At 42.8% G+C, this 26,427-nt stretch overlaps 1 protein-coding gene across 1 annotated transcript in view; it reads left to right on the top strand.

Annotated features, from left to right (window-relative positions):
* ITGA5 (integrin subunit alpha 5) overlaps positions 1 to 26,427 on the top strand; it is a 90,802-nt gene that overhangs the window by 36,332 nt on the left and 28,043 nt on the right. Inside the window, exons 3-12 of the mRNA XM_087956523.1 lie at positions 5,147 to 5,247; positions 11,324 to 11,447; positions 13,318 to 13,379; positions 13,528 to 13,573; positions 15,015 to 15,140; positions 16,888 to 16,932; positions 17,765 to 17,808; positions 20,033 to 20,089; positions 22,576 to 22,628; positions 23,017 to 23,225. Of these exons, the coding sequence (XP_087812649.1) occupies positions 5,147 to 5,247; positions 11,324 to 11,447; positions 13,318 to 13,379; positions 13,528 to 13,573; positions 15,015 to 15,140; positions 16,888 to 16,932; positions 17,765 to 17,808; positions 20,033 to 20,089; positions 22,576 to 22,628; positions 23,017 to 23,225 (867 nt within the window). The remainder of the gene's footprint in view (positions 1 to 5,146; positions 5,248 to 11,323; positions 11,448 to 13,317; positions 13,380 to 13,527; positions 13,574 to 15,014; positions 15,141 to 16,887; positions 16,933 to 17,764; positions 17,809 to 20,032; positions 20,090 to 22,575; positions 22,629 to 23,016; positions 23,226 to 26,427) is intronic.

The raw sequence follows: 26,427 nt of genomic DNA, 5'->3' as shown, positions 1-26,427 counted from the left end.
CAGATTTTGATCACATGACTGTGGGGATGCTGCCATGGCCCAAAGTACAGGTAGTCCTTGGCTTACAACCACAATTGAGCCCAGTTTTTCTGTTGTTAAGTGAGACATCTGTTAAGTGAGCTTTGCCCCATCTCACGCCTGTGTGGTTAAGTGGATCACTGGAGTTGTTAAGTTAGCAACCCAGCTGTTAAGTGAATCTGGCTTCCCCATTGACTTCGCTTGTTGGAAGATCCCAAAAGAGGATCCCATGACACCCCAGCCAATGGTTTTTGACTTTTAGGGAATTAATCCCCTGTTGAATGTGCACAAGACAGTTTGGCGTGGTTGAGCTGTAGAATTCCAGCTGGCCACTAGATACCAGTAGAGAAATCATTTTCTCCATCTGTTTACTATCATCTAATGGTCACCCAGATTTTTGCAGGCCGGAAATGAGCTTGACTTACATATTTATGTCACAAGCAGCTACAACACATAGTAGAACGTGAGTGGGCAGGTTTTGGGCAGCTGTGGGCCACAAAAGTTTACTTTTATTGTAGCTTTTTTGATCTCTGAGGTTCACAGGGGACAGGTCTAGTAGTTCCACGATTCCTTAAGGGTGAGAACTGAGAAGGGATAGTTTGATCCTTTGGGGACATGTTTTAAGTGGTGAAATAACTGCCTTATATAAAAACCTAAGAGACTTATTTTGTACCTTAAAACTAAAAAAAAAAAAACTAGGGGAGGGAGTTCAAGACTAAGCTCTCTGCAAAGTGAAATTCTCCCCCAAGTTTTCAAAGTAGGCCACAAATCTTAGCCATTTTGGCTCAGGATACTCTAAAGCAGAGGTCTCCAAACTTGGCAACTTTAAGACTTGTGGACTTCAACTCCCAGAATTCTCCAGTTGGCTTAAAGTTGCCATGTTAAAGTTGGCAAGTCTTAAAGTTGCCAAGTTTGGAGACCCCCCTGCTCTAAAGCCATGGGTGTCTAATCTTTTAGCTTGACTGGGCAACGTTGAATGAAGTCTTGAGCGTTTTGGACTGCGTATAAAATATATAATATAGTTAATGTATATAAATCACACAATAATATTAAACATTTATGATCTTGTGGGTCCATGGACCGCACGTTGGACACAACTGCGGTAAAGAGTACAGTAATCCTTGACTTACAACCGTTCATTTAATGACTGTTCAAATTCACAACAGCGCTGATAAAAAGTAACTTGTGACCGTTTTTCACGCTTATAACCATTGCAGCATCCCCACGCCATGTGATCAAAATTCAGGTGCTTGACAACTGATTCATATTTATGACAATTGCAGTGCCCTGGATTCACATGATCCCCGTTTGCGACCTTCTGACAAGCAATCGTGTTACTAACTTAACATCTGCAGTGATTCACTTAACATCTGTGGCAAGAAGGATCGTAAAATGGGCCAAAATTCACTTAACTGACTCAGTTCTCAACAGAAATGTTGGGCTCAGTTGTGGTCATAAGTTGAGGACTACCTATATAAATAAATTTTCTGGGAAGACTACATGTCCTTTCAAGACACAGATTAACCCCCTCTGTGGTAAGACAGGTCTTAAATCCCTTAGGATTGCATCTCATGAATCCTGGCAAAGCTTCAGTTTAGATACACCAAGGTCCAGAGCACAGTAACCAGTCAGTTTCATTCTGTGCTGCTGGGATTGTTTCTTTTTACCTAACCATAACCCCAAGCATCTGGATTGTAGAGCTGTCATGCCCCTGTCAGAGTCTGAATCCGAGGAAGAAGACTAACAGCTGACAGGGATCGGGAGAGAGGCTCTGTTGGCTGTGGAGGAAACTGGGGAAGGGCAAAGCCCGGCTGGGCAGAGCAGGGGAGAGCTAGAACAAGGGAGAGGTAGAACAAGGGAGAGGGAGTTCAGAGGAAGACACAGGCCCACCCCTTCTTTATCCTAGGGCATGCAGGGAGGAACAGAGAAGAGAGCAATGTGGGTTGTGTGGCTTATGGGGGAGGAAAGGGCCCTGATTCCCTTCATTAGCCACACCTGGGAATAAGAGTTTAAAAGAGATGCATGCTGAGTGCAGCAGCTGCTGGGAACAAACGTGAGTTTATCTTGTGTGTGGTTATCTGTGTTCCTGGGGTCCTCCCAACCGTGTTGAGTTATTGCCGTGCCTTCTCGTCTGAAATTCTTGCTCCTTCCCTGCTCATTACCTCATTTTGCCTTGATTGGACTTATAGTCACAGTTTTTGTTGACCACATTTTGGACTTGATTCTCTGCAGCCAAAGGCTGTTCCTGGGAGAGTTTTTCTCCAACCAGAAGGTAACCAGGACACTGGGGACAAAGTTGGAGCTAATAAAGGGACTCCTACTGATTATATGACTGTGTTGCCTTTGTGTCACGCCCCGGGTCATCACATTGGCTTTGATTTCCATTGACTGTAATACTCCCTATTTAATATCAATCAAGAAAATTGTGGAAAACTAAAATGGCAGCTGCTGGCTTTTTTTTAAAAAAAAGGGAGGGGCCACTGGGCAGGTGTCAGGGAGCCCCTACTGGGTCCTTGGCAGCTGTCCAGAGATGCAGGATGTGAATGTTAGATTAAGTCATATAGCCCACCCTCTGCTCTCCCGCACAGTGTAGGGAGAGCAGGAGTCTTGGAAAGATTTCAAGGGGGTCTTGGAGTACTTTGGATCACAAGATGGAGAATGACAGCAATCGTAGATGTGAGGCCGTTCCGGAAGATTGTGGTGGTGGGCTTCAGGGTGGGGATGGAGAGGGTTGTCTGCATTTTTGAAACTTCCTCCGTCATTGTTTGCCCTCTTTTGAGTCCTCTCTTCTCCTGCCAAAGGGAAACAATGGGAAATTGGGGTGGGGGGAGATGGAAAACAATATGGTATTATGACATTTTTCTGTGTGTGTGTGTGTGTGTGAATAAACAGCGAAGGAATTTCTAGAATCCTGTTCAGAGCAGCTTTGTGGGATTTTTCAAATAGTAAACAATAAAAAGTTTTTGTGCTTGCCTTTCTTTTTTTTAAAAAAAAACTTTTTAGGCCACGGTGTCAATGGAATAAAGCAGGAGGGTGGAAGTGGAGAGAATAATATAGAATGAAGCAGAATTTTTGGCAGGGGAGGAAGAGAAGTGGAAAGGCCTTTCCAGACCAGAAATAACTGGTAACCCTTTTTTTTCGATTGCTTGCACCTGGCCTGCAGCAATTCACTGAGTTCACTCTCCAATGGGATTTTGTGAGAGAGGGAAAAAGACAACATGGTGTCTTATTCCAAGACCCCAGGATGCATTGCTATATTCTTCTGGATGGTTGCCTTGGTACTGAGCAGTGGGAATATTGGTGAACTTCTCTGATTCAGAGCTAGAGGGATGCCTTTTCAAGTCTGGATTGAAACCAACGGCACCAATTATCAGGAAAATCGAGGTCATTGCTTAAAATTTCTAGGCCAAGGTTTTTGGAATTTCTGACAGCTGGGGTACCTCTTCAATTTCCCCCCCTCTCCCGGTTCTAAATTAAAATTGGACGAGTGCCTTCTTGAAAGAAAATGTCCTTTTAGAAAGTGCTTGTTAATAGAACTTCTGCTTGAGTTGCTGATCAGGATATACAATATTTAGTCTTTGGAAGAAGCAATAAATCATGCAGGAAGACAACAGAAAACCTCTGGGTATTTCTGCACTGTTCAGCACAGAATGGTTTAGTATACCCAGATGTGGCAGAATTTCTCAAAAGGTAAGGAAGCAAAGCCAAATCAGTAACTCATGCAGAAGTCTATCATAGGATACTAGGGTGGAGGCTGATTGCTTTGGTTTGGATTATTGCATTGATTCTTTTTCAAGCCAGCAATTTTCTTGGGATAGAAGCAGGGGTGGGATTCTACCAGTTCATACCTATTCGCTAGAACCGGTTGTTAATATTCTAAGCAGTTCGGAGAACCGGTTGTTAGAAGAAATTACTGGCCTAATCCTGTAAGGAAGACAGGAAGGAAACATTCTGGTGTTGCTTACAGAAACTGCCTCTCTGTTAACCCTTATTACGTTCTTGGCAGGACTAGACTTTCTGTCTCGGGAAGTTCTCTGGAGTTTTTTTCCCCCTTCCTGTGCTAGTACTTTGCTTGTGTGGAGTGACCATTCAAAGTTACAATGGCACTGAAAAAAGTGACTTATGACCATTTTTCACACTTACGACTATTGCAGCATCCCCACAGTCATGAGAGGCCAGGCAAGGAGATGCGTGCCTCGATGTGAGTGATATTGAATTGGCCACGCCCAGCCAATAACATGACCACAAGTCACGCCCAGCCAGTCACATGACCACCAAGCCATGCTCACCAACTAAGCCACGCCCACAGAACCGGTTGTTAAAAAATTTGAATCCCACCCCTGGATAGAAGGTGCTAGGCAGGATCCCAGGCCTCAGATACCATATATTGAATGAAAGCACAACAGAAACTGTAGCTCAAATGTTTTCCAACCCTATGTTGTGTGAATTTAGCTGATCTGGATTATTCATTAACCTTCGCTAAGGAAAACGTAGTGCAGTACTTAAAGTGTTGAGGTAATTCCCCATTAGGAGAATGAGCGCATACAGGGAGACGTAGTGAGAGTAGTGAAGAATAATACACACACACAGCACACAGATACACTGTACAGTAAATGTAGGTTTTTACTTCCCATAAATGTTCAGTTCAAACACTGTCCAAGTCATTCACGGTTAAATCAGTCAGTTTTCAGTCCAGGGATAATCCAATAACAAAGTCCAGTGTCAAAAACAGTTCAGTAACAGACTTACATCAAATCCAAGAATAGTAGTCAATTAGGAGGAATGGCAATACACTCCAACAGAAGGAAACAGAGACTCACTCACACTCTTTTCTGAGACTAATCAACCCAGGTTTCTGGCTCCATCTTATGGCCGTTTGAGAAACCACACCCAATTACAGTTTTAGGATTCTCTTAAAGATACAAAAATGTCTATCCTGGTTTATATATTTCCAACCCAAATAACTGTTAGGTGACTTACATTCCTAACATAAAGCCTAACAACTTTTTCTTGTCTTGAGACTAAAACCTGTTTTTCTTTTTTCACCCTGGAGAAAAATTGTGTTACGGATACCGAAATATCTTGAAATGCATATTTAGGCCACGTTTATCCTTTTGTGTTGTTGCAGGATCCCGTTTAGAGGAACTCAATGGGACGCTAGAGCAAATGGAATTTAAATCTCTCCAATGGTTTGGAGCCACGGTGCGATCACACGGCAAATCCATCTTGGTAAGTGTTGGCTGCCATAAAGGATAATTGAGCAGGAGGTGTTGCGCAAATGATTGGAGCTCAGTCACAGACTCTGCTTGCTTGCTTTGGTGATAGAGATGCTTTAGATGGTAGATATGGGAACACAAGAATTTCTGATCCCAAGAGAGATGCTCCAGGATGATTGAAGTTGTCACTACCACATTGTTGGCTGTTGCGCCATCAGCTGAAATCTGGGAGTGATGAAATCCAAAAATGAAGTATTTCTTCCTGTGTCTTGAGAAACAAAAACCACGGTGCCGCTGCATTAATTTCTGGAGACATTTGCCCTTCTCACCCACTGTGTGTAAATAGTAGTCTTTTCATCCACAGGCTCATAGCAAGTTTATAATTGCAATTATACATGCCCTTATCTTGGAGCAAAGATCCTCAACCAAACCTGGACTTAACTTCTTGGTAAACAAGCACAAGACTCTGCTAACTCCACTGTCTCTCTCTCTCTTTCTCTCCTGACCACCTTAACATTTAGAATCAGAACAGAGCTGGAAGGGACCTTGGAGGTCTTCTAGTCCAGCCCCCTGTTCAAACGGGATTCTATACCATTTCAGACAGGTGGCTGTCCAGTCTCTTCTTAAAAACCTCCGGTGATGAAGCCCCCACAATTCCTGAAGACAAGCTGTTCCATTAATTGGTTATTCTCATAGTTAGGAAGTTTCTCCTTAATTCCCAGGTTTAATTCAGGTTCACATTAGAAGGCCAGGTGTTCTTCCTTTCAATCATTGTTATTCAGGCTACAATTGCAACGTGATGTCTGTGTGGTCACATCATATTACAACATTTTGTGAAAGACATTTTTAAGGATGACGAGCAACCTTCTCCCATCTGGTCGTTCCCCCACCTGTTCCGTTCCACCAGAAGTGCCGCTCCCATAAGTCCAGCCAGTTCTGCTGCTCCGGCTGGGTGATGGGAGCTATTGTCGAACCTGTATGGGTGGCCACCAGGTTAGGCAGTCAGTGCAGGTAGTCCTCAACTTGTGACCACAATTTTGAGCCCAAAATTTATGTTGCTAAGTGAGAGATTTGTGAAGCGAATTTTGCCCCGTTTTACGACCTTCCTTGCCACAGTTGCTAAGTGAATCCCTGCAGTTCTTAAGTTACGAACACGGTTGTTAAGTGAATCTGGCTTCCCCTTTGACATTGCTTGTCAGAAAGTTGCAAAAACAGGATCACGTGACTCTGGGAAACACTGTAACCGTCATAAATACGAACCAGTTGCCAAGCATCTTAATTTTGATCCTGTGGCCACCGGGATGCTGCAACAGTCGTGTGAAAAATGGCCACAAGTCACTGTTTTCATGCTGTTGTAACTTCGAACAGACACTAAATTAGCTGTTGTAAATTGAGGACTACCTGTACAGATTATTATTCTGCTAAATTGCAAAAAAAAAACTTTTTTAAAGGCATGATCAAATTTCAAAGGCATGATCAAGGAAAATTGAAACTCTGGCTTAGCGACTACTAGGCTAGTTTTTCTATTGATAAACATGCTACAGGTAGAACTTACAACAGTTTTTTTTTTAGTGACTGTTCAAAGTTACAATGTCATTGAAAAAAGTGACCTATTGCTGTTTTTCACACTTGCGACCATCGCAGCGTTCCCACGGTCACATGGTCAAAATTCAGATGCTGGGCCACTGATTCGTACTTACGACGGTTGCAGCGTCTCCCAGGGTCCCGCGATCCCCTCTTGCGACCTTCTGACAAGCAAAGTCAAAGGGGAAGCCAGATTCACTTAACAACAGTGTTATTAACTTAAGGACTGCAGGGATTCCCTTAACAATTGTGGCCAGAAAGGTCGTAAAACGGGACAAAATTCACTTCACCGTAGTCTCGCTGAGCAACAGAAATTTTGGGCTCCATTGTGGTCATAGGTCGAGGACCACCTGTACTTATTTTCCAGTTGCCAAGATTGTCCCATGTTTTCTTCAAAACAATTTTTATTTTATTTTCGGCTTCCAGACTTTTAAAGAACTTCCTCAGAAACAAGGAATTCATGATTGGATGTCTTCGGAATATGTTTTCATTTTTAAAAAATGCATGTGTGTGTGTGTGTGTGTGTGTGTCAAAAGATAAAGGTTTCCCTGTCCAATGTCTGACACTAGGGTGTGGTGCTCACCTCTGTTTTTTTGGCCTTATCTGGAGACATTTTCCAAGGTCATATGGCCAGCATGGCTATACGCCAAAGACAAACGGAGCACTATTACCTTCCCATCCAAGTGGTACCTATTAATCTACTCGCATTTGCATGCTTTTGAACTCTTAGGTGGGCAGGAGCTGGGGCAAGGAACAAGAGCTCATCCTGTTGCAAGAGCAGTCTTTTAATACAATCCTGCTTTTAAGAGAGCAGACTAAATTATGCCCATTAAGTATACATTTACAAATCCCGTGGATCTGGCCCGTTTGTAAAATTGATCTTATCTAGATGCAGCATGTTGGTAACCTTAGCTGCGAATCTTACTGTGGGGTTTTGTCCCGTATGTGCTGATTTCTTTTTTAACCACATGCACTGGTAAGAGGAGCCTGTACAGGCTGAGTTATCCCTGATAGTTTAGACTGCGAAGATAGGAAAAATACATGGTACAACAACCAGCCCTGCCATTAGCCTATCTCTTGCCTTGTGATTTTAGGGTAGAAACAGATTAACTCTTACTGCTTGCTCTGTCTTTTAAACTGTCCCATGTGATTTCTCTAAGCACTTCAAGAACTGGATCATGGTCTGGTTTAGGGAGCAACAGGAATGTGCCACGCTGAACCTCATGGCAATATGAGTCCATCTTTGTGGCCTGAACTAGCTTCCATCAAGGGTCTCTTTCTGAGCTCTGAATGACAGGAGCCAGTGTGATGTCATGGCTAAAGGTGCTCGTGAGATGCAGGGTTATGCCCACTCTCGGCCATGGAAGTTCCTTTTTGAATGATTTCAGAAAATTCTCTCTTTACCTACCTCAAAGACTTGTTGTTTGAGGGGAAAAAATGAAGAGGGAGTGCTCTGTATGTGACCTTAAGCTCCTGAAGGAAAGAAGGAAGGCAGGGAGGGATAACAAGCCAATAATAAAATCAGGGAGTTGGAAATGTCCCTATCTGTTGTTGTTTTTCCCCCTCTTGGTACAGGTTGGTAATCCAGTGTGCAACCTGAATTTGAAAGCTGCCTACAAGTACCCAAAAGTGCAAGTGGTTTTGCAGCCTGCAAAAAACCAATGTAACTCTCTGATCTCCCAATCAATATGCCTTTTTTTATTATTGCTCTCCCCAAATTGCATTGACTTCCAGTTTGGCATGATCCCAAATGCTCAGATTTCTCAGCAGTGGCCATGCTGGCTGGGGAATTCTGGGAATTGAAGTCCACACATCTGGAGATCACTAGTGTTAAATAAAAGCTTCTCTATAAAGTCAGTTCACTATTGAAGATGGCCTAGGCCAGGGGTCTCCAACCTTGGGAACTTTAAGACCTGTGGACTTCAACTCCCAGAATTCCTCAGCCAGCTGGCTGAGGAATTCTGGGAGTTTAATTCCACAGGTCTTAAAGTTCCCAAGGTTGAAAACCCCTGGCCTAGGCAGCTTCTTGATTGACCCTTTCCATTTTTATTCCTTTGGGAAATATTTGTTCTTCTGCCCTCAATGCTATCCTCGAGTCAGCCTTCCTGCCGTTTTCAAGGAATTGGCTTCTTGTCCAGTTGTTTGTGATAAGAGACTAGAGTTATCTTAGGTCCTCTTTGAAGCAGCTGAGTATTTAAAGATAGCTATCAAGACCTGCTTGTTACATTACACCCAGCCTGTCTCCTTTGTGGCAGGGCTATTCAACAAAAAAGAGGCTGCCCCATGTTTTAGGCTGCCAGCCTTCCAATCAACAATATATGGAAGGATCTAAGTTGTTGCAAATTCCTGTGGGTGTATAAAATGGCTTTATAAGGCCCATTGTTTATTCTCTCTGCTTGTTGTGTTTTCTTAAAAAGAAAGGACACCGCAAAGTGTATACATTTCATTCATTGTTCTGCTTGTGCTACTCAATGGGAGGGGCAGGTCTATACAGGGTGATGAAATTGAAACCATGACATTTTGGACTGTGGAGAATCCTACTCAGATTCCCTCCTCCACTCTTTCCTCCCCCCCCCCACCCCCCACACACATTTGTCTTCTAAATCAGGGTTGTCCAAGCTTGACAGCTTTAAGACTTGTGGATCTCAACACCCAAGCTGGCTGAGGAATTCTGGGAGTTGAAGTCCACAAGTCTTAAACTTGTCAAACTTGAAGAACCCTGTTCTAAATCTATTGATCGCAACATTTGGAAACACTTTTTTTCTACTCACGAAGGCTAGAAATGTTGTAGTTTAAATCCTGTCGCCACTAGCAATGAGCAGAGAGGCTGTTTAACCCAAATCCCAAAAGGGAAGAAGAGATAAAGGAGTGGCTTTTGGGTTTGTCATCAATCTAACATCCCTTTCTAGATTAAAACAAAAACAAAAACAGAAATTTGTCCCAAAAAGTTTAACATGAAAAAAATTAATATCATTTCTGCCTTAGAAAAGGGTTGGACTAGAAGACCTCCAAGGTCCCTTCCAACTCTGTTACTCTGTTATCTTGAAAGTTGGTGTGAATAGACTACTAGTCTGAAGACTGTGTAGATCATGCCAATTCATTGCTTCTTCCAGGAAGCCTCTAACAGAAATTTGGAATGAAGAATGTTTCCCTGGCCACTTGAAAGGAGAAGTCTGAGGTTTTCATTCAATAGATTCTTGATTACTGTATGTCTAAAAGAAAAATCTTAGAAAAGATTTTCATTTATCAACATCTGTGTTTAATTTTACCTGCCATTGATTGCAAGGATTCACGGGTCAACAATGCTATTGCGCTGTTGTTTTTTTCCCCTACTTCAGTCGTCACTTGGCTATACTGCAAATTGCTATTTCAACTTTCCAATGCCCTAAATTCAAGAGAAAGAGGGATATAGCTAAAAAGGCAATTTCGGGGGGAGGCAGGAGGAAGAGCCTTCAGCTTTTTAAGCATGTGGGTTTGGGGTTTGGCACCATTGTACAAGGAAGAAATTCCTTTCTCTTCTGGTGTCGTTGGGTTCCTCCCCAAATTAGATTAGAGACACATTTTACTTTATGATCTGTTTGCTTGAACTATAAAGGTAAATAGAAAGACAGGTAGATAGATTTATTTCTACTCGAATTTGATTTCAGGGTGCTTTGCAAAATCAAATACTCAAAGTCTGAAATACAGATTGTTCCTGTAAGAAACAAATGAGAGCAAAGAGTAGAAACAGTCCCAGGAAGAAGCACAAGCTGGGATTTAGCCAATGGTGAGACTTGTAAGCAACTTCTAAAACTTGTCAGCTTTAGCAGAGGCTGCTCTGGGAAGTCTCCAAGCAGTATTTAGACGTTTTAAAAACTTATATCCAAAAGGAACTCATATTGATTAACAAAGATGCCTTAACAGAGTTTTAAAAGCACTGTCAAATTCATCCTGCTTTAAACAAATTGCTGCCAGTGGTGAGGCTAGCAGGAATGAGCATGGCTTTATTTTATTAGACAGGACTGAATCAAGGCATTTGAATGCTTCAGATGAAGAAGCGGTTACTAGCCATCTTCTTATTCCATGGAAGTAACATGACTTTTGTCAACATCAGCAATGGAGCAAAATTTTCCATTGCAACTTAAGACACAGAGATAGCAAGGTTGTGTGTGTGTGTGTGTGTGTGTGTGTAGGCCACATGGCCTTCAACATCTGTCTTCTACCTCCTAACCATCTGCTGCCTGAGTTGGCTGCTTGAGAGGAAGGCCAACCCTTCACGGGAACTGATGTTCAGGATGGGATAAGAACTCATTTGCTTGTGAATGAAAGTGTTGGAAAGGAAGTTGGTTGTGGGAGAAGCTATAGAATAGTGAAGTTCTTAAGGTGGGGTTTCCCTCTGGTAGGGCCTGGCCTGGCCCGATCTAATGACAACAGTGGAAAGGTTGACTGCAGGTTAGATGTTACTCGTAGACCCTTGAGCTCTCTCTCTGCCTTTGCTTACTAGGCTGATTTTTTTTTCCTACCAGGCCTGTGCCCCCTTGTACAGCTGGCGGACAACTAAAGATGAACCTCAGCGCGAAGTTGTGGGCACATGCTACCTGTCAATCAACAACTTTACTAAATTTGTGGAATATGCTCCTTGCCGTTCAGGTAATATGCGGTCTATGAGAGAAGGGATTGATAATGAAAATATTATCATCCTCCAAAATAATGAATGGTCAATGAGGAGGGGTGTCCCAGGACATCTGGCCTGGATCTCCAACCTTTGAAGTCTATTGGACAATTTGAAATATTGAGAGCATGCTGTGTTCTCTCTTAGAAAATGGCTGCAGTAGGAGAGCTTGCTCATTTACGGAATGGCAGCTGTGGTCCCTATCTCTACCTCCTTTAGTCTCTCCTCAGAGAGAACAATCATTATTATCCCTCTTCATTTTTGACCTTTCTCTGAACAGATGATCCAGACCTGAAAGCCTGCTTTAGAAATGTAAAACGTCAGGTGGAGCAGGGACAAGTAAATATTGTGCGAGGTGTCTATAGTACACTGGCAATGCTAGATTCGCAGGCTGGGGGTCTTTATGGCATATTTTGGAGCATGGCACAATTTGGAGAAGGAGTTGAGGTGCTGGCCTAGAAACCAGGAGACTGTGCGTCTAGTCCTGTCTTAGGCATGAAAGCCATCTGGGTGATCATGGGCCAGTCAGTCAGTCACTCTCAGCTCAGCCCATCTAACAGGGTTGGTGTTGTAGGGAAAAGAGAAGGTAAGTATATTGGCCACCTTGAGTTATTTATAAAAATAATAAAGATGATTGATAGAGAGAAAGAGACAGAGACAGAGAGAGGTGGTGTAGGTCTTCTCAATGATGCTTCCCAAATATTTGTTGTGTGCTGCCCAGAGTTACCTTTGGTGAGATGGGCAGCTCTATAAATTTGATTAAGAAATAAAAATGTGAATTCTAAGCCATAATCCCAAAACACGTATGTAAGCATGAGAGTAAGGAAGTGTTGTTCCATGCCTGTGCCTTCTGGAAGGCAAGACACAACCAGTGCCTCTTTCCAGATGGCATTGAATTAAAATATTGTTTTAAAATATTGTTTTACGTCAGGTGGAAGAAATATCTTTCTGTCATGACTAGGAATGTGGGAATCTACTTGGGGAATGAAACATTTCTTTGAACTAAAGAACATTCTATTCCCCTCCGGACCGTGACACTCTGGGGCAGCATGATTGTTTCTGAAAGTAAATTCTCTGAATCGGAAACAGTTTGAGGTATCCTAGACATGGTATTCTGGACAAAACAGGCCTGTTTCATGCCCAGACCACACCCAGTATGCCTCAAACTGCTTCCAGTTTAAATGATTTAGGTACTTCTAAAAACCACCAGACCACCCCTGGGATGGCACGGTCCAAAGGAGATTGGCTAATCCAAAGGAGAAGCAGAATATTCCATTCTCAAATAGAAGAACTTGGCCCATCCCTGCTCGTAACCCATCTTTCCACTTTTATCATTCAGGAAGCATTAATGAAGTGTTTAAAGAAATAAATCCCACTATGTTATTAAAATAAGCAATTTGCGTATGGCCTTTTTTTTTTTTTAAAGCTCTGTTCTGCAGGATGGAAAATCTGTGGCTCTCCTGGTTGTTAATGAACACCACATGTTCCCCATGCCTCATGCTCAGTCATTATTATAACGAAGCTTTGCTCGGTTTATATCAGATTAAATGATGAGTTTAATTTGAGAGATAGAGAAGCCAGGGGAGTAGAAGAGGTAATCCTGAATTCCTACTTCTTGATGCCTTTAAGTGGGAGTTTTATCCTGAACCCCTCCTACAATAGATGTGTGCCTCTATGCGCAGGAAACACAACTGAAAGACATCTCATTGAAAAACCCAAGCTGCGATATCAATGGGTTTCTTACATTACCCACATAAACTCTTGTTGCACCATGATTTCATGCCACTCATTTCTTGTTCAGCTTCTCTGAATTTCTCAACTCTTTTCTCCCCCCATCCCTTCTTTCAGATTTGAACTCACCTGCTGGACAAGGCTATTGTCAAAGTGGTTTCAGTGCTGAATTCACAAAGGTGAGTTCCCTTCCTTCTTGAGTGTGGGGCAATGTAAGGACAATGCACTTTAGGTTAGGACATTTAAGGACGAAATCTCCAACACATTAAGGTAGAGGTGGTTAAATAAGAATTTTGTGGATTTTAAGAAATGTCTTTCTCTCTGCAGGCAGGACGAGTTCTTCTTGGTGGCCCTGGAAGCTACTTCTGGCAAGGTGAGTTGGCAGCTACATCTACCTACAATTGCACGATATAGGTTAGAGGCAGGCCTCCTGGAGCATAGCTTGGTTTCATCTCTTTCACCTTCCACCCAGGCTACAGCAGGAAACGGTACTGTGAGGAATTTTAATTGGGCACAAAGGAAGAGAAGAGAAAAGGCAGCAGAAGCGAAGACTAGGGAGATTTGTACGTTTAAAAAAAATACTGGGAATTTGTGGTAATGGCTAGAAAGATGTTTCTATGCCCGGAGAGAGGTAGATGCTGCCATTTTGTCAAAGGGGAATCGGTGTTTGCAAAGCTGATCTAACAGAAATGCAAGAAGCCCTTAACTTACAACCGCAGCGGAGTCCAAAATGTATGCTGCTAAGCGAGACAGTGGTTAGGGGAATTTTACCTCCCCATTTTACGATTTTTCTTGCCGCAGTTGTTATGTGAATCACAGCAGTTATTAAGTTAGCAACATGGTTGTTAAGGGAATCTGGCTTCCCCTTTGACTACACTGGTCAGAAGTCGCGAAAGGCGATCACATTGCAATCGTCATAAATATGAGTCTGTTGCCAAGCGTCTGAATTTTCATCACATGACCGTAGGGATGCTGCAGCAACAGTCGTTAAGTGTGAAGAACCGTTATGAGTCATTTTTTCCAGTGTCGTAACTTCGAACAATCCCTAAATGAACTGAATGTAAATCAAGGACTACCTGTCTTCTTTCCTTTGCTTCCATGTGTTCTTTCCCTCCCTCCATATGGTGCCTGAGAACATATACTGGCTGACATGAAGGGCCCTCACAGAAAATAAGTGATTTTGATTCAGAACTCTTATATAAATTTGATACAGAGAAAAGGAGGCCTCCATGGGATCGAGTAGAAACCCTTTTGGAGGGCTAGGAAGAGACTGGATTCTTTCCAAAGCATATTTCCCTCTGTTTATGTTACTTGAAATACATTGTGTTTTATGTATTCATTATCCGACAATGTTTATTTGCCTGATCAGATAAATCTTATTATTCTTTGTCCTATTTTCGAGCGTCCCTTCTCATCCATGGGGGTTGGAATTCCTTTATTTAGTTTGAACAGGAAAGCGGCGGCTAAGATTCACAAATGGCATTATTTGAAATATGTATTTTGTTTGCAAGTTCCGTGTGACTGTTTGATAACCATAAGCGCCAGCTGCCTCACATATCTGAACATGATCTCTGACAATCTTCCTCTGACATCTCTCAAATTTCATTATGTTATTTCTTGCCTATTCCCGCCAAGAAACATGACACACACCCCTCACTTATTTCTCCATAGCAATTTTGTTGAAATAACTTGAGCTGCAAGACATTAACAGTTTTCCTCACCTTAAGAGATTTCCAGCCTAAATGGGGATTTGAACCTGGATCTCTCTATTCTTAGTCCAAGGCGCTAATTGTTGCCCTCTGCTTGCCCCTTAGGCCAAGTGTTCTCAGCAACTCAAGAGGCCATTGAAGAATCCTATGAACCTGAGTTTTTAAACGTTGTGGTTAGAGAAGAGCTCAAGACACAACAGGCTCACATCAAAGCGGATGACAGTTACCTGGGTGAGTTCAACGGAAAAGACAGATGATGGAAAAATAGCCTTGACTTTGACAGATATATTTTTTCCCCATGGCGACTATCTGCTTTTGTTAATTTTGTATAACATGGATAGGAATCCTAATTATAGAACTGGTTCCATAGGACTGATATTTCTCAAATGTTTGACTCATTTATTTATTTATTTTTATCCTGGCTTTATTACTATTGTAGTTGTTGTTGTTGTTGTTGTTGTTATTATTATTAATCTCTCAGTCAGCCAGATGTTCAGACTGGGTTTGGCATTTTTGTCTACCTAGCGAGACCTTACCAAGGACCTGGGATAGGCAAATCTGGATGTTTGGCGGTGTTACAGATATCATTATTATTAAATAATTTGATATGATTTACTTACCTAATATTCTTTCCTGCTCCTATTTCTTCCGCAATAACCCTGTGAAGTGAATTGGGCTGAGAAAGAGGGACTGGCCCAAGGTCACCAGCAGGCTTTCATGCCTAAGGTGGAACTGGAATTCACTGTCTCCTGATTTCTAGCTTGGTGCCTTAACCACTAGACCAAACTGGCTCTCATCCTCAGCTCTGTTTATACCAGGATTAGGCTGCTGGACTCCCAAAAGTCAGATCCTTAAAGCAATCCTGCCTTGTTGTCCCTGATTCCAAGGAGATCAACGCACACATACAATTCAACTGTCTTCCCCAAATTGAAAATTCCAGCTCTCTCCCCAATAGAAACACTCAGGCGGGAGCCTCATTTACAGAGTTGGAAGGGACCTTGTAGGTCATCTAGTCCAACCTGAACTGCAGCACTTCCCTCAACAGGTCTTTTGCTTGGTTCTTCGTGCCTGTAGGCAAAAAAGAACATAAATGGAACCAGTGCTGTGCCCCTGAGGTGCTCTTCACACAAAAGGCCAGGCTGCATGAAAGCACTGACTACGGTTTATACTGGCAGAGAGGGTGAAAGAGTTATTGGCTTGTCTGATTCTCCTAGGCTAGAGGTCAGCCACTTTGCACACTCTTTAAGTTCAGAGAGTAAAGCTAGTTTAATCAAGCCCACGGACTTGTGAGGTGACTCGGAGGTCACTGTAAACCACCATCAGACAATATGCTCTGTGTGACCTGTAGTTCTTCATTTCTAAGGGGAAATGTTGCTTCTGATGTGTGTCATTCCCTAAGAGTAAAATTCATAAATTACTCATCACAGTTGTCCTAGAACAGTCTTTTCAATCTTGGCAACTTGGAGATGTGTGAACTTCAACTCACAAAATTCCCTAACTAACAAGGGAAGCCTAAACTGGCTGGGGAATTCTAGGAGTTGTAAACCACACCTCTTCAAGTTCTTCCAAGGCTAAAAAAAAGACTGTTCTAGAATATTGTAAATACTATGGATTTCTTTTGTTTCTGATTGGCTGTCTTTTCAGGGTAACAAACCAATGAGGGTTCACACTGGAATTGAAATGAGCTCTATTCTATAAGTTGATCTGTCTTTGGTGCCAAATGCAATCATTTTTTCACCTTGTGGTTGTTGTTGTTTTTTCCCATTACAAAGCACAAGGGACTGACCATTCTAACACACAACTGAGATGAGGCTGCTTAGGTGATATTGAGTATAGGTTGCATTCCTGGCTAAACCACAATTATTTTGTGATTTAGGATTCTCTGTTGTTCTGCAATGATAACGGGACCCTCCAATGGTCTTGGTTAGCGACAAATCGTTTGTTATCCATTGCATAATTCCTTGTGTTTTGTTCCTAGGCTATTCTGTGGCTGTAGGTGAATTCAGCGGAGATGCCACTGAAGGTACTAAAGAGGCTAGAGGGAGGACTATCACATTCATTGCTGTGGGAGATAATACATGCATACTTTTGGGAGGAATAAGAAGCTGGGACTGTATATAAGCACCAATAATACACAACTTATTTGCCTTCCAAATGAAATGCCAACTAAATTTGCCAATTAACCCTTTTCTAAAATAAAACATTTTCAGGTTGTCTGTATGATTCAATTGTTGTTTCTTGACTGCTTCGTTTTGATCAACAAAAATGGTGGTTGCCTCTACTTAGGAGAGAAAATGTTGTTAGGATGAATAACATAGATTACCTTCTCCTCCATGAGGAGTAGAAACTTACTTTGCGTTACAGGGTAGTCTTCAACGTATGACCATAATTGAACCTGGCAATTATGGTCGTAATGGTCGTAAATGGGTCAGCATGTGACTAGGCCTGATTTTACGACCTTTTTGAGATGGTTGTTAAGTGAACACAGCAACCGTAAAAGCGCATGCTGTGGTCGTTAAGCGAATACCACGGTTGTTAAATGAACTCTTCATTTGCTAAGAGCCGTTTTTGCCAAAAACCAGAAGTAAATACTTGGTTCTGGCAAAAACGTCATAAATTGCAGTCATGTGGCTGTGGGATGCTACGTACAACTTTAAGTGTGGGCTGGTTGTTGAGCGCCCCAAATCCTGTCACGTGACTACAGTGAGTGGGGGCGGCCATTGGAACTTCAAAACTGGGTCATATAAGTCGATTTGAGGAGGGGGGGGTCTGTCATAATTTTGAATGATTGCTAAGTACAAGAACCCATGCTCTAATGCCATATTATATATCTGGTATCACTTGGTTTCTTGCAGATTTTGTGGCTGGTGTTCCCAAAGGAAATCTCACTTATGGATACGTAAGAGCCATATCCATGTCATTTCTATTCTTTCTTTCTTTTTCTCACTGTTCTCAAAAAGTCTGACATCACCCCTTACTAGAGCTGCTAGCTTTGGTCCTATAATCCCATGGAAAGCTACTTGGAGGAGGCCATGGGCTGGTGCAGCATGTTGACTGTTCTCACATATTGCTGAGAATGCACCCAAGCTTACAGTTTTCTCCGGGTGTAATTTAATGCCAACCTTCTCCCAAATCATTATGTGTCTTGAAAACCACTTCCTATCTTCGGTTCTATTCAGTCAAAGCATTCATGTTAGCTGAAGTATCTGCCAAGGGAGTATAATAAACTCTTCTGAACGCCTGAGCCCAAAACTGGGAATTCCCTCTTTCCCAAAAATTTGCCTGAAGCCAGATTGAAGCGGAGTCCTTTTCTCTCAAGAAATATATTATCTCTGTACTGCTTGGAAGCAGAGTTTTTAAAGTGGCAAAAGCCCCATTCTAATCTTAATGTGGTCTCTTTTTGGAGCTTTATGTACAGCCCTCTCTTCTTCCACCTGATCTTCCTGGACTTGGTAGCATTGCTTTAAAACAAAGGGTCAGGGGCAAGTTATTCACTTCCCTAATACTTGAACAGCATTATTTAACAGGGTTGGAAGGAGGGCGACGTACTATTGCAAAGGTGAAAATCCCATTAGTGTTATGTCTGACAGCATTCTCAGGTTGGGCTTTTGCTGCCATGGCATCAGCTGGTGTGTTGCGGGAGTAGGTCCATGTTTCTCCTTCTGCTTGGAATGCTGGGCTTGCTTGCAACAAGGACAGATTTTCTTAGAAACATCAGCCCTTTCCATGACCCTTAGTCATCAGCTGTACAGTATCCAGATAAATGATTAAAGCTAAGCGAATTAACCTGATCACACGCGAAACAAGGCATTGCCTTGTGGCTATGTGGGGTTGGTTCCTCCTTCCCATCTCCATTTCATGGAACTGCTTGTTTGTTGTGGATCCCCGTTGGCTGCTATAGCAACCGATGTATTTCTAAGGAGGAGGGGAATGTAGGGGCCCCAAAATAAAGAAATCTGATTTTCCTAAGGCGCTTTGAGATTATGGATGAACACAGACCCATGATGTGGAAGTCATGTTGGGTTCTTTCTTTTACCGCCTTCAACTTGTGACCTGGCTTCTCTTCCCTTGACGCTCCCTTCTCCCAAATAACTTCGCTGTCAGTTTGTTCAAATAGGACATTTGACAGGAACCTCAGCTACCAAATCCTGGATGACAGAGGGCTTGTATTAACAGCTGCTTCTTCTCAAGGTTTCCACAACGCAGATGTGCTAACTCAGTGGCTTTGTGACCTGGAAGTGACACTTTTTAAAAAAATAATAATAATTCAGAATAGATCTCTAAATTCAAACAAAGAATGCTTACCCCAAGACTATCATCTCCCAATTTCCTCTACTAATAGTTGGGGAAAGGGCAAGAAAAATGGGCAAAAAATGTTGATATGAGAAGAGGGATATGTTATGGTCATTTGAATGAAATACAATTAGTTCTCAACTTACGACCTCCATTGAGCCCAAAATTACTGTTGCTAAGTGAGACAGTTGTTAAGTGAATTTTGCACCATTTTATGACTTTGTTTGCCATAGTTGTTAAGTGTTTAAGACTGCAGTTGTTAAGTAAGTAACACAGTTGTTAAGTGAATCTGTCTTCCCCATATACTTTGCTTGTCAGGTGGTTACAAAAGATGAATGCATGACCCCGGGAAACTGCAATCTTCATAAATATGAGTCAGTTGCCAAGCATCTGAATTTTGATCCCGTGACCCTGAGGATGCTGCAACGGTCATAAATGTGAAAAGCAGCCATAAGTCACTTTGGTCAGTGCCTTTGTAACTTCAAATGGTCACTAAACAAACTGTTGCAAGTCGAGGACTACCTGTATGTATCTTTTTTAAAAACTACAACTGTAGCTGGGTGTCCAGATGTGCTTCTAGATAAGATTACTCTCAGCTGTACCAACCCAGATAGAAAATATTGTGATTGTTTCACCTCATTAATTCATTTTTTGCTGGGTGGGGGAGCAGCTAGAAGAAGCCATGAGAAGAGAAAACTGCTTTTGTGTCAAGAGAAACCATTTAGATTCCTCTTCACAAAGCTTAAAAGCATTTAAGGAATTTCTGTGGAGAGATGATGTTTGATGTTATATCTATTTTTGCTGTCTCTTTTTTTTTTTTGCCCCACCAGGTAACAGTTCTAAATGGAAGTGACATTCGACCATTATACAACTTTTCTGGAGAACAGGTGAAGAGATCCATTTGTTACACTGAAATGATTTGAAAAAGCCTCTTAAATCAGAATAATTTGCTCTCCCTTACAAGATTATATGGTCTCCTCCTAGCAGACCATGGTGAACTGCTAACTGAGGCTTATAGATAATCCTTGACTTATGGGGGCAACTGGGACCAGAATTTCTGTCACTAAACAATGCAATTGTAAAGCACAACTGCCTTGTTTAGCAGCAGCAACCTCTGCCGTCCTGAATTATTGTCGTTAACTGAATCCCACAACCGTTAGGCAAGGCACCTTCCTGCCAACTTCCCATAACAAAAGTCCCTGGGGAACCTGACAGGATATTGCAAGTCCCAAGCCTGAAGGCAGATAAGTGGCTGCTGCCAGATAAGGGAGGGAACAAGGCTGGAAGAGGGAATGTATGGGGGAGGGACTGAAGGGTGTGGGAGAAAAGCCATAGGGGTAGGGAAGGGAGTGTGGGTGCCATGCAAGTTAGGGGGATGCACCGGGATGTGGTGTGGATCAGGGAGTGTGTGTGGGATGGGGAACAGGTAGAGAGGGTGTCTATGGAGCTTCTCAGTCATCCAAGTCATGGTTCTCCCTAAGGTGCTTTTTCAAGAGGCAACTGGACTTATTTATTTTTCTTTGAAGACGTTTTGCTTCTCATTCAAGAAGCATCTTCAGCTCTCACTGATCAGAGCTGAGAAAGCTGCTTGGATGGGAAGCGAAACGTCTTCAAAACAACAACAAGGAAGTCCAGTTGCTTCTTGAATAAGCATCTTTGGGACAGGTAGAGAGGGTGTGTACACATAAGCAAGTGGCTGGCATAATGCAAACCCAGAGGGGCTGGGTGCTCAGGTCGAGGAGACTTATCCTAATGACTTGCAATTCCTACCGGCTTTCCTTTGACTTTCTGGGGAAGCCAGCATGCAAGGCTACAACTGGCATTCATGTGATCATGGGGCACTTGGCAGTTGGTTGTCAATGTGAATGGGTTGCCAAGCATCTCCGTTGTAATCATATGATGGGGGGGAGGTATGCTTGGACAGCTGGAACTCCCAGGTTCATAACCCCCATTCATTCAGTGCCATTGTAACCTTGAACGGTTGCTGAATGATTTGGTTAGGAGAGAAAGGCATATAGATGAAGTAAACTTTCCTTGTAGAGCACCCGTATCCCTCCTTACCTTCTCCACTACTTGAGGATGATAGCAAAACTACAAAAAAAAGTGTGTTTGGATGGTGAATTCTGTTTTCCGAAAATCTGAGCTTCCATTTCAATGTCACAAGTGTCTTATTTATTTATATTTATTAAGAATTTTACATGAAATAAAAGATAAAACTAAAGAAAGAAAGAAAGAAAGAAAGAAAGAAAGAAAGAAAGAAAGAAAGAAAGAAAGAAAGAAAGAAAAAGATGCAAGAAAAGGGGGGGAAAACCAAAAGGTTGGAATATAATGACTTCCAACCTTCTCTTCAACAAATAATTGCAATCTTATAATCTTCTCTCCCTCTTAAATGTTATACAGATCCCTCCAGCCTCTCATTTAGTCTACATCTTTTTTAATCCATAAACCTATAAATCCTCATATCTTTTTTTTTCTTCTTTCAGTAAAAAGTCCACACAAGGTTTCCCACCTTTCAGAAAAGTTTTTATTTTCTCCATTTCAGCAAATTCTAACATTTTCCCAATCTGTTCCTCTGCGGTAGGGATTTCATTGTTCTTCCATCATTGATATAAGCTTCTAGCCCTTATGTCAGTGAAGATATACTAATAGCACAGAGCCTGTTGATATATCAGGAGCGGAGAGTGGGGCTGACAAACCTGTACAATAATGGGAGAATGCCTGCATAACCCCAACTTTTATGGCACAGTTCCAACTTTCATGGCATCTAGTGTAAGATCATAAGAAACGGGCTTTTACACTGTAATTGTTTCCTGATACAGGTTTTGAAGTACTTTCTGCAGGATTTTAATCTTTTTCCTTGCCTTTATTTATTTCTTTGTTTATATTCCTGTTATTTATTTCTCAGATTTACTGTACCATTGATTACTGACCTCTCTTGGCCATAGTTCACTATAATACCTCAGAGGCCTGCACTTCCAAGAGGGGGAAGGTACTTTCAGCTAAAATGAACTTGAGTGTAGTGCATTAAGGCAGCTGGCGAGTTTGAGTAGTGGAAGCTGAGTAGAAGTGAGGAAATTGTGGCCTTCACAACTCCCATCATTGGTCACTATTGGCCATGTTGGCTGGAGCTGTTGGGAAGCCTGCAGTTTGACGTCACTTGGGAGGCCACAGTGTCTTTATCCTTGTCTTGTAAAGCCTGACAACTAGCCTGTTGAGAAAATTTCTTCCTATCTTCCATCATGGAAGAGTAGTAAGGACAGGTATGAGGAAGTTGTAGGAGTATGTCAGGGAAAATGACAGTTCCAATCTTCCGTGATCTCAAAATGTCTGTACTATCCTAACATTTCTTGATCCCTATCACTTGTCTCAACAGATGGCTGCCTATTTTGGGTATGCTGTGGCTGCCATGGATATCAATGGTGATGGGTGAGTATTGGGCTGTTTAGTCAACAGTAAGCTTGGGGTGGGGTGGAAGCAGCTCTTCCCAGCTCCTGAGGAAATTGGATGTGATAACAGATTTAAGTTTGGGTGATGCACACCTTACAGAAATTGCCTAGAAAGTGAAATGTCCATCTGCCGAGAAGACTGAATTATAGGGAGAAGCAGTCAGGGCATGATGAACAAGAGGGTCTGGTGTATGTGTCCCATGTTGGCTGAGAATTCTGGAAGAGCAACCATGCTGAGAAAAGCTAATCTAGATCTCTTTTCCCTCCCTCTTTTGGGCAACTCTACAATGGATCTCAGCCATCTGTGATTTATCTCCCAAAGCTTGGGGGTTGATTGTTTCATTTCTCCCCTCTCTCCTGCCATGCAGACTAGATGATTTGCTGATCGGCGCCCCCTTGTTTATGGAAAAAACGGAAGATGGCCGTGTTCAGGAGGTGGGCAGGGTCTATATCTACCTGCAAAAGACATATGGCATGGAGCCAGGGGCCTCAGCTGTATTGACCGGTCACCAAGAGTTTGGCCGCTTTGGCAGTGCTATAGCCTCATTGGGAGACCTCAACCAGGATGGCTACAATGGTACGAAAGTTGGATAGGAGGGGCATGGCATGGGGAAAGGAATAGGAGGTCTCCAGGTTTGAGTTGCCTCCTTGACTAAGATGAATGGTCAACGTATGCTTTCACACAGAGAAAGGAGAATGGAACATCCAGCAGTTTATTTGCAAACCAAAGATTTCCATTAGTAGGGTTCTGATTTGTTATTAAATGCTTTGTGTGAAGTGTACAATCACCAAACCGGTAGGAAAACTGGTAGAATCCCACCACTGATGGGAATCGAGGGATTTTCCATCATCCTTGACCATTAGTCCTACTTCCAGTGGCTAATGGGTGTTGGAAACCCTGCATTATCCAGAGAGTTACAGGACTCTCCTAGTGTATGTCTTAACAATGGAAGCACATTTCAGTCATATTCCCACCGAGCCAAAAGTTATCTGCATGCTTTTCCTGTTCTGAATGTGCCTTCTCATTGGAAGGAAGCAGCTGAGAGCTAATTTATCTGGAAACTTTGCTTTATTTGCATGGAGGGTGACTAAATCCATCTCGTTGAATGCAGAGACACAACAAAACTATCTAATCTCTGGCAGAGACATCTGGAGAAAGGCAGGCTTAACTGCCAGGAGAGACAGCAAGGAACTTTCTCTGCGGACATTTTCAAAAGGGACTGTAGCTTGTGTCTCACAGATAAAAAATTCCCAGATGTTATTCTTTCCCTTTCCTGCCTAAAGGAATCTTAAATAGCAGGATATCCACCTGAATTTTTGCCATTTGAAAAAGCCATTGTGGGCTAGAGGGCGCAATGGTTTGACTTGGATGAAACCGTCTCTATATATATATTATTGGAGGGGGCAGGGATAACACTAGCGATAAGAACATATGCTTTATAGGTGAAAAGTCCTAAATTAAGTCGCTGGTATCTTGCTGGCCAAAGTCTGAGAATGTGGTCTCAACGCCGGTCAGAAGATGTTGAGGAAAAAACTAGGCTTCTAGTTGGATTTCTTGGAAGCTTTAATTCCTTTCATTCATCACATGGATGCCCTCTAGCTACCCATTCTATTGCAACAGGAAAAAAAAGACGGGCAGCTTTCAAAGGAGGAACTGGGATCATCTGGATGGTTGGGGCTGGTGAGGACATCTAGCAAGGGTCCGTTTTTCAAGCCAACATCTTGTCAAATTGTATTTCCAGAAATTCTCTGTCCTTAGTTCCCCTGTTACAGGTAACTGAGCTCTAGGTGTGAAAAGCTGGCCCTTTGCAGAGTCCAATCCTCCTCAGTTTCTTAACTGCAATTCCTCTCTGTGGAGAAATTTTTGGATCAACCTGATGGCAAAACTGAGGCCTGGGCCGGACTTAGGCGGGGTGGAGGTAAATTTAAAGTGGTACAAAAGGAGCACAGGCAAGAATAATTTAAGTAGAAAGAGGGGACTGAAGACTATAGTACAGGTAGGTAGTCCTCGACATAACAAATTGTTCATTTAGTGACCGAAGTTACAAAGGCACTGAAAAAAGTGACATGACAGTTTCTCACACTTACAACCCTTGCAGCCATCCCCATGGTCATGTGATCAAAATTCAGCCGCTTGGCAACTGACTCATATTTATGACGGTTGCAGCGTGATCACCTTTTGCGACCTTCTGACAAGAAAAGTCAACGCCGAAGCCAGATTCTCTTTAACGCTGACTTAACTGTAGTCAGTGGTTTAACAAGTGGGGCAAGAAAGGCCGTAAAATGGGGCAAAACTCGACTTTCTCGCTTAGCAACAGAAATTTTGGGCTCGATTGTGGCCGTAAGTCGAGGACTACGTGTATGCATATTCCAGATAGCATGGGATTCGTTATCCTTTTAAACAGCCCTGCTTTTCATAATGGCTGCCGGAGCATAAAGAGGGGACTCCGACTCCTCCATATTGATGGGCAAAGCTGGAATCCTAATTCAGCCAAGTAGGCCTTTGGGCCCGCTCTTTTTCATTGAAATCCTCAGCCTGTCTCTGTAGAAGAGGGAGTTGTGTGTTCCACTGCTGCCATCTGCTGTCAGGTCTTTCTAATACAGCTCCCCGTCAGATTTCTACTTTTTTTTTTTCTAAACACCAAAAAAATAACATCACGCCATCGATTAAGACAAAGACAAGGCACAGTCTGTGTAGGCACTTTGGATGGCGGAACACAACAGGTTGCCAGATGGGGACAAGGGCCAACCATGGCCGCTGTGGGCTATTCTCCAGAAGCCTTCTGATACTGTCAGAGGAATGAAAACAGCAGAGCCATTCCCTCCCCCATCCCACTACCCTGCTTTCCAGCTCCATTCTCCTGTGCAGGGCAACAAAAGAAGACCCAGCCGATAAGCTGGGATTCAGGAGGCAGAGAATAGATGGGGGCAGGGCCAGTCAGAGGTGGTATTTGCCGGTTCTCCGAACTACTCAACATTTCCACTATCGGTTCTCCAGAACTGGTCAGAACCTGCTGAATACCACCTCTGGTGGGGAACCATGGTCCTTTTTTTGGAGTTGTGGACTTCAACTCCCAGAATTCCTGAACCAGTCATGCTGGCTCAGGAATTCTGGGAGTTGAAATCCACAATTCCTAAAAGGACCATGTTTCCCCTAGGGCAGGAGTGTCAAACTCACGTCGTCAGATGATGTATTACAACTTTTTCCCCCCTTCGCTAAACCGGGCGTGGGCGTGGCCAGCGCGTGATGCATCTGGCCCATGGGCCGCAAGTTTGACAGCAACCAGCAGCATCCATAGGGTAAAGATAAGAGCCTTCTTGCAAAGTGGCCCTGATGGCTCCATTCCAGCCTCTCAATTGGTTGCTCTGGCCAGCCACTCTACTGGCTCTTATGTATTGTACTGAGAGAGTCCTTGGAGGGCTACAGGGTGAGGTAGCTTTGACATCAGATAGATAGCTGTATAGGGAGGCCCAAGGGCCAGTTTGGATTGTGTTGCTCTGCGGATTTTCTCAAAGTAGGCGGAGGGATGAGGGAGTTTCCCCTGTAAGGCATACAAGAAAAAAAAAGTGTATTGTTTCCTTAGGCTGCCTTAGCAGCAGATCCTCTTGGGCCTCTCCCAATTAAAGATTGCACATCTCCTGTGTGAGTCTGATGAAGCAATCAGTCTCATCTTGAAGCTGCTGTGACAAGATTTCCTGGCACTTCTGGGCCCAGTCTGGGAAGCGAGTGGAAGTTGATAAATGTTTTCTTTTGAGAAACTAATGAGGACCTGATTTCC

Source organism: Notechis scutatus, chromosome 2, assembly GCF_049901735.1.
Source record: "Notechis scutatus isolate UNSWTSFEM ecotype Mainland chromosome 2, rNotScu1.2, whole genome shotgun sequence".
NCBI lineage: Eukaryota > Metazoa > Chordata > Lepidosauria > Squamata > Elapidae > Notechis > Notechis scutatus.
The sequence above is the reverse complement of the archived record's forward strand: the minus strand, read 5'-3'. Positions and strand labels throughout refer to the sequence as shown.